This window comes from Hetaerina americana, unplaced genomic scaffold (assembly GCF_022747635.1).
Source record: "Hetaerina americana unplaced genomic scaffold, ioHetAmer1.1.p SCAF_6, whole genome shotgun sequence".
Taxonomy (NCBI): domain Eukaryota; kingdom Metazoa; phylum Arthropoda; class Insecta; order Odonata; family Calopterygidae; genus Hetaerina; species Hetaerina americana.
In genome coordinates, this window is record NW_027287205.1 from 25,505,973 (window position 1) to 25,522,256 (window position 16,284).

At 40.8% G+C, this 16,284-nt stretch overlaps 1 protein-coding gene across 1 annotated transcript; it reads right to left on the reverse strand.

Moving 5' to 3' along the window:
* Nucleotides 1-9,354: 9,354 nt before the first annotated feature.
* RpL32 (Ribosomal protein L32) lies at nucleotides 9,355-16,238 on the reverse strand. The gene is made up of 4 exons (XM_071594039.1): nucleotides 16,161-16,238; nucleotides 15,867-15,977; nucleotides 15,634-15,786; nucleotides 9,355-9,558 (listed from the first exon to the last, which is right to left on the reverse strand). The coding sequence occupies exons 2-4, from the start codon at nucleotides 15,957-15,959 to the stop codon at nucleotides 9,400-9,402; spliced, it is 405 nt and encodes a 134-aa protein (XP_071450140.1). The 5' UTR covers nucleotides 15,960-15,977; nucleotides 16,161-16,238; the 3' UTR covers nucleotides 9,355-9,399.
* Between the last annotated feature and the right edge of the window lie 46 nt (nucleotides 16,239-16,284).

The following is a 16,284-nucleotide window of genomic DNA, read 5'->3' on the forward strand; positions in this document are numbered from 1 at the left end:
CGCCCTTTTAGTCGCCTCTTACGACAAGCAGGGATACTGCGGGAGTATTCTCTATCCCCCTACCCGCGGGGGGGGGCGAAAGAATGGCTTGTACATAGGAGACTGGAATTCGCACCACACGATGTGGAATCGTTCCAGAACAAATACGAACGGTCGGACCCTGCATTCCTTCCTTTCGCACAAGTCTGCGTGCACCCTTGCTCCTTTGGAGCCGACGCACGTTACCAGATCTCCTTCCTCCGTGTCAATAATAGACTTCGGTCCATCGGTAAACCTTCCTTTCGACAGGCCGCATTCGCCCGCAGTTACTGTACGCTTGCCCCGTGTTTTCCCCCCGGAAAACGCTCTGGCGTCACCTTGAAACCATCCAAAACAAGGCTGTTCGGTCTTTACTCCAAGTGAGTCGTTTCACTAGGATGGCCGACACGCGAGCGGCGCATAAACTCCCATACTTCGCGGAATTTATTCGCTCGCAAGTCGCGTCTTTCCAATCCCGCCTCGCACCGTCTGGAAATCCACTGCTGCCAACCATCTAGGACTATGATCCCGGAGAGAAACACATACACTGCCTAAAGATATCACTCGCGTATGAGTCTTGACAATGTCTTTTAATTTTAAATTTTCTTCATAGTAATAACCGCGCTTCACGGCCGGACGGATCTCTTCCTCCGTCCTCTAAAGTTATTTTAGTATCATTTTACCCGCTTCACGGTCTTGCTGTCACCCGTTTCCTCTTGCCCAAGTGTAATTGCCCGCCGTGGGAAATGGGCGACCCTCGCCTCCGATTCCTTTTTGTACCGCTCTATGCTCAGTGTGCCGGGGAGCAGTTAGTGCTGTTAGTGACGTACTTTTTTTTCTCTCCTTTGTAACAAGCCGTTCCCTATCAGCTTTCCTTTCTTGTTAGATTAAGAATTCATATTTTATTCCTAGTTTTGTTTCACATTCTCGCAAACCGCACTTCCACCTCAGCCATGTTTCTTTCTTCAATGCCATGCGTTTTTTAGGTATGATGACCGGTAAAGGTGGGACTTCACTCACCGGGACGGTTTATACTTGCCCGCTTGGGCAGTCAATGAATTTTGTGTCGAGTTTTAAGAATAAGTGCAAAGCAGCCACTAGGCGATAAACTTCATAGATACTATTTTAGTTATTAAAATATTGTTTGTATATTATGTGGACGGCATTTTGTGCGTGATGTAGAAGTTTATGACTGCGTAGGTTTTCGCGGCGGTGGTCTGAAGGATTCTGTATTTTCGGGTTTCGCCGCGTTATTGTTTAATGCTGACAACAGTTTCGCCGAAGCTGCATTCGGCGTCTTCAGGTAGAAGATGAGGGACTCGGATTTTGGCCACCCGTATGGGTGGTACCGTCTAGTGGCTGCTCGGCGATTGGTCTGTTTCCGGAGAACTCCCACGTGTTGTGGAGATGGTGGCCATCATTTCTGTTGATGTTCTCCGGGTTTTTGGCGATCTCAATTGCTTCTCTAATGATTCTTGGGTAATATCTACTCTCCTTTGCTATGACGTTTGCTTCTTGGAATAGGATATCGTGACCAGCTTCACTCCATTTGTGTTCGGAGATGGCTGACATGTGAAACTGCTTACTCGTTGTTGCCCGGGGGTGTACAGGGAACGGGGTACGCCAGGGAACGGGATACCCCAGGGAACGGGGTATCCCTGTTTCCTAAAGTAATCCGTTCACTTGTATGAAGGATCGGGAGAAATGCCTCCCAGTCCTTACTTTAAAAGAGCGGTTTGTGAAATAATTTCTGATATGGCCAAATTGCCTCTAAAACTCCACTTGTGCAACGTGTCAAGGATTTTCCGTCGCCACACACTATCATAGGCCTTATCCAGGTCAAGTAAGACTCCTATGACGTGTTGACGTAGGAGAAAGGCTTCCTGGATGACGTGCGCAAGAGATAGTCTATCGTGGACCTCCCACGACGAAGGCCGTACTGGGTGTCAGAGAGCAGGTTTCGTCTCTCCAAGCACCAATCAAGCCGTCGGTTAACCATCCTTTCCATCACCTTGCACAGGCAGCTGGTGAGAGATATGGGACGGTAGTTATTTGGGTCATTTTTGTTTTTACCGTGTTTCTGTATTGGTATCATAACGGATTTCGGTCCACAATTGGTAGAGGGTATTTAGGACCTACCCAATCACGGTTCCCGGAATATTCCGGATAAAAGGGTTGTGGATTTGGTCCGCACCTAGCGAGGTGAAATAGGAGTCTTGGATAGCGGAGTTAAGCTCCCAGAGAGTGAAAGGCAAATTGTAACCTGCTGGTGTTGGACCCACACCGAATCTGAGAGGGACTCTTTCCAATCACCTCTTTATGTAGTAGTGTTGGGGGTTTGTAGGGTGCGTCGACAGCTACGGTCATTTTGCACCACTACCAAGATGATTAGAACCTCAGCTCAATTTTATTCATAAATATATAAATAAATATGTAAATGAATACACCAAAAATAAGGAAAAAATAGATAGTTAATTGTAAAAAAGAAAAGGCATTAAATTTATGATACCCATGCAAAATGTGCCTCATTAGCCAGGTCCCCTTAAAAAAGTAAAAATTCTATCTTTATGGCCGGAGTCATCCCCTACAATTTTACTTAAATCTCCCCCTATATTAAACATGTCTCTGACCCTTTGGTATTTGCTGCATGAAGTCATGCAGGCTGCATGTTTATCGTCAGGGGTTGGTCGCACTCATTGCAGTGAGGCTGTTCTTTTACCTCCGTGAAGAGGTACGAGTGAGTGACGGCAATGACCTATCCTCAGGCGGGTAATCGTGAACTCTGCCCTCCAATTGTTCCGGATGGAAGAGGGCTATGTGGAAATGGCCGATTTTATGGCCCTAGGTTTATTTTTTTGCAAGGATCGCCAAGCTTCTTTCCACTGGTTCAGGACCAAACTCCACAAGGCAACCTTTACGTCCCCCACAGGAACCAACGTGGAGTCAGTCTCGGGTTTGCCCAGGGCTTTCTTTGCAGCTTGGTCAGCTTTTTCATTAATTGTCATTCCAACATGACCAGGAATCCGTATAAAAGATACCCTTTTTCCCTTTCTCTGAAGGGATAAGAGGGTATAATGGATCTCCTGAACTATCGGGAGCATTGGTGCAAAGACCGAAGTAGATATTAGGGCGCTCAACGATTCTGTACAGATGAGGAAAGAGCCATTGCTTTCTTTGATTTCTCTCAGGGCCGTCTTTATGGCTGACATTTCGGCTGTAAATATCCTGGTAAAGGTGTGTAGTTTTTTCCTCACGACTCCATGGTAGCGGGACACGAAAGCACAGGCACCTGCGATTCCTGACTTCGACCCATTGGTGTAGACAGGGACAAAGACATGCTCTCAATATCCAGCTTTGGTGTTAACCAAGGCGTATATTTAGCGTAGGAGACGGGGCATATTTGAGGAACGGTAAACTTTGCATCATGGATAAAATCGTTAAAAGGAACGGCAAGGGCCTAGTTGCCCTTTTACGCCTGTTAAATAAGTCTTAAGAGCGTTGGTTAAAAACGATGTTAAAACAAGTTAGCTGGAGATGGTGGGGAAGGTGTATTCTCACGCCCATCCGGTTCATTATTCTTGGTGATTTTTGGTGGGCTCTTCCTAGAAGGGCCCACCGGAGTAGGTGGGTCGTTGTCCACCTTACTCTGTTTCTTTCAACCTTTTTGGTTTAAGCGCTTGCGCGTCGATAGGGGTCTTTTGGGACCTCAGTCTGCGCGGCGATGGTACTTTAGAGATGGCGTGGTCCCAACGGAAGCGAAGGACCGGGAGAAAGTTGGGGCGATTAGCGCCCTGTATTTTCTCCTCGCTTCCGCGTATCGGACTTTTTCCAGCGTTTTGATCTTCATGACCTTCCTTTCGTCTTTCATCTTAGGACAATCACCAGAGTACACTGGGTGTGTACCCTCGCAATTGACGCAAAGATTTTTTCAAGAGCACTCCTTATCCTCATGCGCGTCTGTCGCAGCGCGGGCAGTTTGCCTTACCCTCGCAGCGCGACATGGCCGAACCGTTGGCAATTGAAACAACGCACGGGATTTGAGATGAATTGCCTCACTGGTACCGATTCATAACCCACAAACACCTTGTCGGGTAGTCTATCACGCGCAAACGTCAAGATCACGGAGGTGCTGTTTACGTTTTCTCCGTTGCGCCTCGTGGTGAGTCAACGACAATCAGTCACTCCATGAGAGAACATTTCTCTCTTGATTTCGTCGACGTCCACGTATAGGAGATCGTAATGGCTGACGACTCCCCGACTGGTGTTAAGTGTGCGGTGCACCTCCACCTTTATCGGAATGTCATGGAGCATTCCCATTGATAGTAGCTTTTCGCTGTGTATCGTTCAGGGTCTCAATAAGAAGTGTACCATCCCTGAGCTTCGTCACGCCCTTTGGGTCCCCAGGCACCTGTGACAACACTGCGAATTAAGAAAGGAGAAACCTTTTTTAAGGTCTCACCTTCCTTTACACATGACATAATCAGGTAGCGCTTACATGCGCCAATACACTTATCTCTCCCGCCCGTGTCCGGACGGGATCTTTTTGGTGGTGGAAAAGATTTTTCCTCCATAATAATACAGAATTCGTCCCTCGGCATCCCCAACCACCACGGAGCCACACATCGGGACACCGCTCCGTAGAACCGGAGCGGTCGCCAGGGCTAACTCGAGGGATATAGCGCCTCAGGAGTGGTTGTCTGTTTCGGGGTGGATCTCCGGTGCAAGGGCCCACCAAAAACCCTACATCTCCGACCTCTCTACGCAGACCCCCACAACCTTGGCACTCGCCACCGAAGCGAAAACGCGACGGAAGCCGATTGACCGGGGGTGGCTAGCTCCCGGCCTCCCGTTTACGCGAAATCCGGGGCCGAAGAGGGACATCGCTCTCCGGTCCATATAGGGCAGCCGAAACCCTACTCGGAACCAGAAAGATCACCCTCCAGGATCCCCATCTCTCCCTTACGGGATCTCCAGGCACGGCAAACACCTGGGCGGATCGCAGGCCAGATGGTATGGCCGCTCAGAGACAGTGGATCCACAGCACTGTCCGGGCGCATCCCTTCCTGGCTGGGGGTTTGTTTTCGGGGTTTTCTCCCCGCCCTTTTAGTCGTATCTTATGACAAGCAGGGATACTGCGCGAGTATTCTCTATCCCCCTACCCTGGGTTGGGGGGGCAAGAATATTATCGCCGCTAGTTGGTGAAGTGACAAGTTGATTCAATAAGTTCAACGTAAAAGAATTCAATTGCGATGCGCAGGCATTTCTTTACCTTCCGTTTTAAAACTGTGTATATATAATAAAACTATGTGTAATATATAGAGAACGTGGAAATCCAAGGTAATTGCGGGGTGTTCCACAAAGAAATGCTATAACCGGAACGAGCTGCCGACGCAGTTTTTAAGTCCTGGGGGGCCTCTCTCAAACGGAAATGACCAGATTGCATCGCTGGAAGCTCCACCACGACAACACTCCAGCCCACACCGCAATCCCTGTGCAGCCTATTTGGCCCGGTAGGGGTGCAGCCTTACCGGAGCCCCGATGTGAGCCCGGCAGACTTTCCTGGCACGGAAGCCTAATAAAAGCTTGAAATATCACCGTTTCGAAGATATTCCCGCCAACTTCCAGTGAGCCGTTGCAGCATGGGAATAGCCGATCGACGAATAAGGAGACCATTTTGAAATTTTTTTGACAGTATGAACGTATCGGAAAACGAAATCATTTTACCATACCTAACCTTTTACTTTACGGTAAACTGTAGCACTATCGTTCGGGAGGCCAGTTACCGTTTAGATCCCCAAGTGTGTCAGCCCTTCAATCATAAACCCTTGGCTATCTACCTAGGCCCTCCCAAACCAGCCCTTGCCATCGTATCGTGAAGATTAATATAGCAATCTCCTGGCTCCCCACTCGTTTACGCTAAATCCAGGACTTGGGGTTGGTGACCTAACACCCCCCGCCACACGCCCTTGCGGGGTATTATGTAGATGTAGAAGTTTAGTTTTCCATGGTCCATTTTCAGCAACTGGCACCCGGTCGGGTGTCGTGAAATACTCTAGCCAGTATCTCCTCCACCCCTTACGGATCTCCAGGGACGGAAATTACTAAGATCGTTGCGTAGCATGCGCAGCTGGCATGACAACCATTGCATTTGGTTTTCTCGATTGGACGCTATCCTCACTGAACACGGGGTGTTCAGAATTCGCCGCAATTTAAGTCGCCTCATACTAAAAGCATATTCTGCATATATTCCTTGAGCCACACCGGAGATCCGAGGAAAACGATCGTATGCATGTAGCCCTCATCGCAGGAACATCAGAGACCCATTCCAATAAAAAGGCGCATACTTTTTTGTTGCGCGACTGCTCTGACCATTTCCCAAGTAAGCGTTGACAACGTACCAAAGGTCAGATCGAAATGGGGAAAAGTGCTCTCCATTATTACGAATTTAAATCGCGTCTGCGCAAACTACAGCAGGTTGTGATTAACCTCGGCTAACCCAGGTTAGGAGGCTTAGGCTGTAGTGTCGACCAGCGACCTGTCCGTATTTGAGTGCGAGGGCTCGCATCGATGGAGATGCACTTCAGAAGTCGACGAAGATAGTAGAATATGTACTTGGTGCCATCCCCGACCCAACCCTTATGCCCGCGGCTACCTCCCCAAGGGATGATACGCATAGCACGGAAGACGAGGGCCGCAATGTTGGCGTACGACCACAACCCCCTGGCGGTCTCCGACACCTGGGAAGGACACCGAGGGGGACAAGGTTCGGATTGATAACCGATCTACCTAATCCTACCAACTTCCACAAGGCGCGAGTTTACTCCGTTTGCGTACTTCTCATCTGAAGGTCAAAAAACCCTTCATCATGGAGGGAACAACTAAGGAGAAAGGCAAATAGGGTAGTGATGGGAGAAAATCTACCCCCTCCAGAAAAGAACAAGCACGAAGTTACATTTCCCTATGAAATTGTACGTCCGGAAGAATTATCTGTATTTATCACTACTATCAACCAATTTGCAATTCCTTCGTAAGTCAACCATCATCCTCAAGCCATTCCAATCACCTTCACAAGCAATGTCACCAGTAAGAGAAAGACATGAAATGGATCTCTTATATCCATTGTTTTACCTCCATTAATAGAAACCATAAGATAACTAAATCCTTTACCTCCTCAAAGGAATCCCAATGGTTGGAAAACCTGAGAATACCATGAGCAGTACCAGTCGGGTCAAACCCAAATGGGGAGTCTCACCTTTGAAACCTTACACAAAATAAGATTTCAAGGCCAGAGGTAACAAAAGATGGATTTTTCAGGTGGGTAGGTGTAGAAAAGAGAAACTCTGAAGGTCTCAGCCCCTACCATTTCCTGAGAACTCTTCATACCACTTCATGATGAATTAGTTGCCTGTTCTACCCTTTTCCAGTGCAAGGTCATTAAACCTCCATTCCTGTTGGCCATTATTATTACTGCAGCATCTATGCAAGGGCTGACAAGAGATGGAACCGACTGCAGTAACAATGGAGGTAAGTCTTGTCTTGAAAGATCCTCCACATTAAGGATTTAGGACCACTTAAGACGTTACACATTGTTTAAGTACACCTGACGAAATAAGATTCTGTAATTTTATAATTACAGGAACATACAGGGTCAATTAAAATTCACTTTGATTTAGATGATTTCCAAAAATAATTATTACCACTTCCCTATTTTGTAGAGAAACTACTCCCACTGTGCTTTAACATCAACGTAAGGATTCTGATTGATGCCTTTTATGACAAGCAAGGAAACTGCAAGTATTCTTCACCCCCTACCTGCAAGTCTAAGGCTTTTAATTGAATCAGATAGTTACCAGATTTATTCAATGCTAATTCAAGATTGAGACAACTGTAATTAAGGCTGATAAAGCAAGTTTCTAAATGAAGTAGTAGTCCTACCACTATATTCAGCCACTTTCATGTCTTAGGTCATTAAAGGGCACAATGCTTCAGTTCATCAATGCTTCTTAGACATACGTAAAAAAGAAATCTATAATCACTTAAGTAACAAACCACTGTTTTTTTCCACTAAATTTTATTTGGTGGAACTAGTTTTGACGAATCGGCATCATCCCCAAGTATCCGAAGATAATGCTGACACAGAAACTAGTTCTGCCGAATAAAAATTTAGCAGAAAAAAACAATGGATTGTTACTTTAGTGATAATAGATTTCCACCAAGTTAAGTCTGAAAACAATTTGTGAACAAATCATGGGAAGTGCAACCGAACTAATGAAATAAATTTGGACAGATTGCATTGTGTATGCTTACCCTCCACCCTAAGTCCACTCGCAACTATAATATGCCCACTTACCTTTAAAATTACAATGGTAGTAAAGATTCCATAAATTTTCAGGTCACTTTGGCAAAATGGATTCATTGAATATGGTTCATTTGTCAGATATAAATCAAACATGGCTTATCTGCGCATTAATACCAGACAGAAAGCTTAGGGCCCAACTATAATTAGTGGCAATAATTAAAAAATTCTCAATTTGACACTATGTGTTCCAAAAATTCAACATACTTTGAGCTGATATTTCAATTATGTAATGCAACAAAGGGCTAAATTTGTTTAGTATTCAGCTGATGAAATAGAATCGTGTTTTGTCAGTCATTCAATTGACTAATTGAGAATTTTTGCCATGAAATATATAATTAAAACAAGGATAGTCATTCTTTGAGCCAAAATCATAAAATATTCATGGGCAAATAATAATAGCTCCAAATACTCGTACTTATTTACTCCTTACCACCAATTAACTAATTTAAAACGGCCACAAACCATGCTTCAGGAAATCTAAATATAAACTAAAAAACTCTGCTGTATACATTCTTGACAAATATTAAGTTAAAAAAATTAGTGTCAAATAAGGTCTACCACTGACTTGAGCAAACATTATTCTGCAATTCCTCCAACACTTAAGGGTCTAACGATTATGCCAAGAAATGGAGATGTAAATAGACTTATGGAAGCCGAGCAGTGCAAAATATGATTCTTTAAAAAAAATCATTTAATAGTAATACAGTGTACAATGGATGGTACTCTTTTCCATGTCACACGTAACACTAACAATGAATTGACAAAAAAGAATAAATCTAGTTTGTTTTCAAAAAAATGACTTGCTTATTATGCATATATCCAGCTGAGAAAATCTTCATCGACATTATCCTGATCAAAAACGCTAATTACAATGATAAGCTGGACCCCAAAGTTAATCATAAAAATCACTAAATTGTTTAAAAATACCAGAAGGTACCAAAAATACAGGAGGTAAAGAATGGTATTAAAAATTGCAAAACTTTTTATAGGTTTATTTTTCTTGAATCATTACAATTACAACTTTACTCATTTTCTTCGGATCGTAGCCTAGCATTTGCATTTGTCACTCTTACAGATAGCTGCTGGGCTCTTTCTACAATTGCTTTCCTCTTCTTTGATGAAACAGCATGAGCAATCTCAGCACAATACTTTCGATTCTGCATCATCAATATTTCTAACTCCTGTAAACAAGTACACCACAATGCTTGCATTAAACTTCAGTAAGATCAACCTCAACATCCCCACAGCTGCAACTACTGAGCACCCTCATCAGTTTTTTTTTTGGAACACAGCCTTCTATATTTGTATAAATCTATGGAAATATATGTATTGTGTTTCCCACAATCAACAGAACCTTGAGCAAGAAATTTGACATTGCAATTCACTTGCCCTGAAGTGAAATATTTGTTTATTAAATTAAAATTATACAACAGAATACAATTCCATGTATATTGCTAAGTTATTATCATACAGATAAACCTTATTTGTTCCCATTAATAGATTCTTATGATTTTTTTGTTCCTAGAATTTGCTATATATATACATCCTACATTTACCAATAAAATTTCAAATTATAATAATTGATAAATGGGAAGTTGCTATTTGGTGCATTACTCATGGCATGCTACAAATAAATTTATTTATAACCAGTTTTCCCTCCAGAGTCAACTTCAAAGTTATTTAAACAAAAACAATTGGGGCACACGCCTTGAAATGGGTAGAGGTAACCTCAATCGTTTATCACGTTGGCAGCTATTCCCATGACTTGAGTCCATTGTAAAACATTTGATCATGCGAGAGTTCTGATTAGAAAATAGTCCTTTTCTCCAAAAATATAAACTAATAATTGAAGTTCTGGGCCTTTACTGTTCATTAAGACTAAACAAAGCTCTAATAACACATGTCCTTAAATTCCATAATGGATATTGATGACTGCTCATTGCTGTTATCACTATAGACAAATTTATAGATAGTAAAACTTCATAATAGGGCAATATTGAGACTAGAGAGTACCTTCTTCCAGCTACCTGTCGTCATTTATAAATATTAATTAATCAAATCATTATGCAAATAGTATTAAAAAATGTGCAGAAAATTTACATTCATTGTCGGAGAATGCCAAATGAAAATATTATACAGTAAGTAAATAAAATATATGACCTATCCCATTATGACTTATGGCTTGAACTGTAACTTAACTTAGAAACAATTCAAAACTTTGTTGTACCAAATGCTGAGGGAACTGAAAAAAGTGGACAAATTACATTTTGAAAGAACCAAGTGCTCACATTAAAATTACTTGTGCTGCAGAGAACCAATTACCAAGTTAGAATACTAATTTTCACAAGTACAAACAACAAAAAACAAATACAAACTAAAAAAACCAAGCTGTACACATTATTGATTGATATCCTTAAATTTAAAAAAATTAGTATCAAAAAAGGTCTACCACTGACTTGAGCAAACATTATTCCGCAATTCCTCCCACACTTAAGGGTCTAACAATTATGCCAAGAAATGGAGATGTAAATACAGGTCTATCTTTTAAGGTAGGTTTTGAATGGGCACACTCATTTAACAACTAAGTTTTAAATACTCACCTAACAAGACATGCTACCCTACACTTGAATAAGCCCTTCTTTGATCTCGTGTTTTCTGGTACCCTTAATCCCATCCAAATTCTTTATCTTTTCCTTCCACTAACTTGGGCATCTAAGATTTTCCTCTGAATCAGTCTGACATTCCATCACCAAAAAAAATCCCTTGCAACCATTCATGATTTCGTTCCTCTTTCAGATATTCCTAACAGCATTTCTCCTACTCATCTTGACTACAGTTCCTTACCATGTCTACAGATTATGGCTTGATGCAGAAAAAGGCTGTCATAATCAAAAAAAATTAAAGCACTTTCCTAAAGAACAAGTTTGATTAAGTGTCTGTAAGCTGAAGATAACTGAATCAAAATGCTTATAGTCTTAATTTAACTTATTACGAGTGAAAGTCCCATTTAACTTTTTAAATAAGCAGGAGTACCTCTTCTTCATTTGTTCTTCTCCATCCACCTTTCCATTTTGCATTACATTATATAACACTCAGCAAGCACCCACTAGGGTTTGAGGCAAGGGGGTGATTAGACATCAAGACTATTTTGGACCCAAAATGCTTATCCCCAATTGGGAGACAACTTTCTTCTGATGCCTTCTCATTTGTTAGAAAAGTGACATTAAATCTGTTCCACAATTCATCTGTAATATTTTTATACAATCTATCCTACTGTAATGCGATGAGTTAAATTTTCAACATAATCACTGAAAAAACATCCAATTTAGGCAAGACATTTAATCTGTAATTTAACCTCAGCTATGCAAGTGATTCCCGAACTACATCCTCAATTAATTTGATAAGCTACTCATTTTGCCAGAACGTTTTACAAATCTACCACCTCTACACGGCATGCAATCTAATTTGGCAATCAACCCAACTTCCCATATACTCCCAAAAGGATCCTATCTACTAGAAGCATATTCTAAATGAAGCCTAACTAGTGAAAGATAGCAATGCTCTTCAACCATTTCATCATATTTCCTCTTTTCCTCCTTCAAGACCACATTTCAAAAGCCTTCACTTGTGTCTATCAGCTAGCTTCAGTTACCGAATTCTACATCACAAAAACAACTAGGCTTGACATAGTTTTATGCATTTCCAAACAACCTTCCTAAAGGTCCTAGGCAACCCCCTCTCCCTCTCATTAAATCTCTTTGCAAAATGCAATTCATCTTGTCCCACTAATGTGACTACATTTGTCTAAAACCTTCAGAAACGAGTACACTGTTTCAACTAAATTAGTTAACATCCTAACTTTATATACACATAGTAAAGACTAACCAAAATAACATTCTGGGATTCCCAAGGAATGATGATTCTTAAGAGAATTGGAGCAGTATTGGTGAGCAGTTTGGATGCTTCAATGGATATTGCATTCCGTTGACAAACCAATTAGCACAATTTTTCTTAGCCCATAGGATGAACTTTTTTACTCTAAAATCAGTCTGTACGCGTAACTCATGGGCCAGGGATATACTCGTATACCTCCAGCCATATGCATGTAGCCATAAATGCAAGCATCTCACTGGAAAAATTCGATTAAATGAATGAAGACTTAACTTAGCTATTTCCACTGGACTTCTCTGTTGATGATGTTGCATTGCAACGAACCGTGGTCATGAAAAGTAAAAATGTCCAGTAGAAATTGCAAATTTAGTCTTAATTCATTTACTATGAAAAATTTTTGACAGTGACATATTTCTTACATCGGCCATTGAAAATGGTTGCCTTTAAAACAAATGTTGGTAATATCACTGTTGGTAGTATCACTGAGTTGGTAATAAGGAACAGAGTTTTCATATTTCACTGAATGAATTTCATAAAAATAATCCCAAATCAATCAAATGCATACTTACATGCATTACTGCTGCAATACTAAATACATTTTGGGCTAACAGGGATGCCGCCCTTCTGCATAATACATGCGTACATTACATCTCTCCCATTAATTCACGAGTCACTATGCATTGATATACATGTAGCAGCTAATTTTTTGAGGCAACAATCAATTTTCCTTGGATTAAGTACTATTCTCAAAATACTTTCACCTTTTCTTTCTGGTACAAGTATTTTTCGTTAATTCTAACCTGAAAAAAATCAGAATGCCTTCTGCACCCTGATTTTACTAGTCTTATGGACTGGAAACTACGGTATACATTTCTACTATGAAAGTTATATCGGGCAGTGAATTGTAAACGTAATTTATCTCCTCTGCAAGTAATGGCTAGCAGTCACTTTTATGGTAAGTTACCAGGATTTCAACATTTTGAGCAAGTTAACAATGATGATGATCACCAAACATCACGGAAAAAATTACTCCTGGACATGAAATACTATCAGAAAACTCTTTGGTAACTTATCGCAAGAAAACAAATGGATTCTTCACATGCATGAAAATTTCATGCCATGAAAATTTCATGCCATGCAGAATCGAGATGCCTCTTTAATAATGCTTAATAAATCTACGGTATATAGATGAAATTAATACAACAATATTTCATGGTGACTTAGTACAAATCAGAAACCGCTAATTCACTCAAAAGAAAAGTTGATTCACAAAATTTGGTTCTGAAAACATTAACTTAGGATAATAGACAAAGAACAAGCAATTCTGGTAATTCCAAGTGCTGCACCCATAAGTAGTACAATAAAAACCTACCATCAGCAATAAAGAATGTGATTGAGTTTGGAAACTCTTTTCAACATGCAAATTCAGTTCAATGTAACATTTATAGAATAGAAATTCCAATTAGCAAATAGGTGATACAAGTCTTTCACCTACTTCCTACCTGATCATCAATTGTGGTATAGAAGAGTGAATATCAACATCTGTTAACTCAAGATTAAATTTCTCCCATTTCATCCATATTAACTGATTTATCTATAAAGTGAGTAGCCTAAAAAATTCCTGTAGAGAAGAATTTAAAACCCAGGTGCTTTCCTAACAACCATTAAATGGCTTGGTTCATGTGCACTTGAAAGAATTCCCATCCTAGTTTTCCAATGGAAAACCATTATACTACCTATCTCCCCAAACCTTGGAATTAATCTAGCATAACTTCTTTACTTAATTAACAGAAGCAGAGAGATCCTAAATACCTTCCACAAATTCCAAACACAAATGCGATATAACATACATTTACCACCAACCCATGAGATATCGAGCAGCATTTAAACAGGATTCATAAAACGAATAGCCGAATATTTCCGTGGAGTTGGTTAGGAAGTTAATAACATGCCAAGCATTAGTTTGCGCCCACAACATTAGAATTTCATTTAGGAAAATTGAAATTCTGTCCATTACATGGCAAATGGTTTAGAACGAACAGAGAGCATGACAATTATGGAACTGCTGGGTGGTTAAACACTCGAGTAACAAACAACAAGGAAGACTATACATATTTAAATAAAACCAACTGGGTGTACCCTGAGAAATTACTTCGGCGCCACATTTTAGTTAATCCACTACACGAACTGAAAACCTACACTATCCAACATTAAGGTATATGGAACTTAATTACTCAAGTCGTGACATTAATAGGAAATATCACAAATAGTATTTAGATCTGCCAAAAAACTGAATATGAAATGCTAATAACCATCGATTACTCTTAATTGCCCTCATGTGATGCTATTCCGGGCTCTCGTAGCGTTATACTTCAGCAGCCTGCAAGCCACCGCTAAAGTGTGTGGCAGGTGGTGAAACACCCGACTAAATTTGACCAGAATCAGACCCAACCGCGGTTAGACAATGTTATTCTAATTATTCGTGGAAAAAAATGATCTCTCCACGATATCTGTTCTACGCCTAATCTCTCTAATTTTATTGACATGTTCTCTCCTACTGTAGTACGATGCGCGTAATAATACATTTTCAACAGCACTGCTAAATTATGCACCTATACTTCGAATTTAAGCAGGAGATTTAATCTATATTTTAAGCATAGCTCCGCTAGTATTTTGAGGAGGCTGCTAGCTTACCATTACAGCGTTTTACAAATCTTAAATCCTCTGCGATGCACATAACACGATCCGGCAAACAATCTATCTTCGTGAGGATCCCATAAACTAGCAGCATATTCAAAATGAGTCCTAACAAACGAAAGCTAACATTTCTATTTGACATACTCATTAAATTTACCCAATACTCTAATAAATTCAATTTTTTTGTTAGCTCGTTCACATAATCCCCGTTTGCGTTTCACCCGGGGGAATTCGTGAATGAGGATAACGTCAAAGTTTGTAATCGAAATACCTGTAGTAACTTCACTGAAATTGAGCTAACTCGATCAGACTATACAGGTAGGGACATTCATATTTCCCCACAGCTATTCGACACGAACGATAGCCGGAAATTCTTTTCTAACGGCGCCCATGGCACGCAGGAGATAAAATTGAAAACGAACAATGGAACCACTACATGCATAAGGGCATAATCATGATGCAGTTCCATATTATCAATATGGAAACTACAAAAAGTAACACCACGAGGTGACGCAAGGAATGTTCGCTTTAAAATTTAATGATTATTCTAAATGTTTTTTAAGATGGAATGAAGAATTAAAACAACAATGGAACCACTATAAAACCATCAGATACGGCTCCTGGGCACGCAATCCAACGTTATAATAAAATAAATAATGCTCTCGAACCTTGACGTTGTGGACAAGAACTTTGCGAAAACCATTGGGCAGCATGTGCTTTGTCTTCTTACAGCTTCCATAACCAATAGACGGCATTAAATATTGTCCTTTAAACCTTCTCCTCACTCGGTTATCAATACCTTTCGGCTTTCTCCAATTTCTCTGAGGAAAAAGAAAGAAACTTACAAAAAACCAACATTCACCACGTTACCACACATGGAGCAAAGATAATGTTTACTTACCCTTAGCTTAACATATCTATCACTCTGATGGCGAATGAACTTTTTTGTCCTCTTCTTAACAATTTTAGGCTTATATACCGGGGTTATTGCCATCTTGATATACTATAATGCCTGTAAGCAAAATAAAGAAATGTATCCAAACCCTTCAGAACAGCTTAAAAGTACTATCTCACACGATTGCCGCAGGAAACAGTAAATTTACAACTTGCTACACATTTACGAACTGTAAAATAACTTTTACATTGAATGATGCTAAATAATATTCCAGATTTAACATTAAGTTTTCTGACTTACACGTATGGCCCCAACGTGCTGTAAACGAAGATTTTTTCCGGCAGCTCGGAGCGCCACCTCTAAACGGAAATGACCGAGACCACATGTAACTTCCGCTTTAAAAATTGGCGTTGCCAATTCTACA

Excerpts from the sequence above, each read along its gene's own strand:
- RpL32 (XM_071594039.1), bottom strand. The coding sequence starts at position 15,959 with ATGGCAATAACCCCGGTATATAAGCCTAAAATTGTTAAGAAGAGGACA. Across the intron at positions 15,787-15,866 it reads ATAGATATGTTAAGCTAAGG|AGAAATTGGAGAAAGCCGAA; the intron begins GTAAGTAAACAT and ends CTTTTTCCTCAG. Across the intron at positions 9,559-15,633 it reads TTCTTGTCCACAACGTCAAG|GAGTTAGAAATATTGATGAT; the intron begins GTTCGAGAGCAT and ends ACTTGTTTACAG.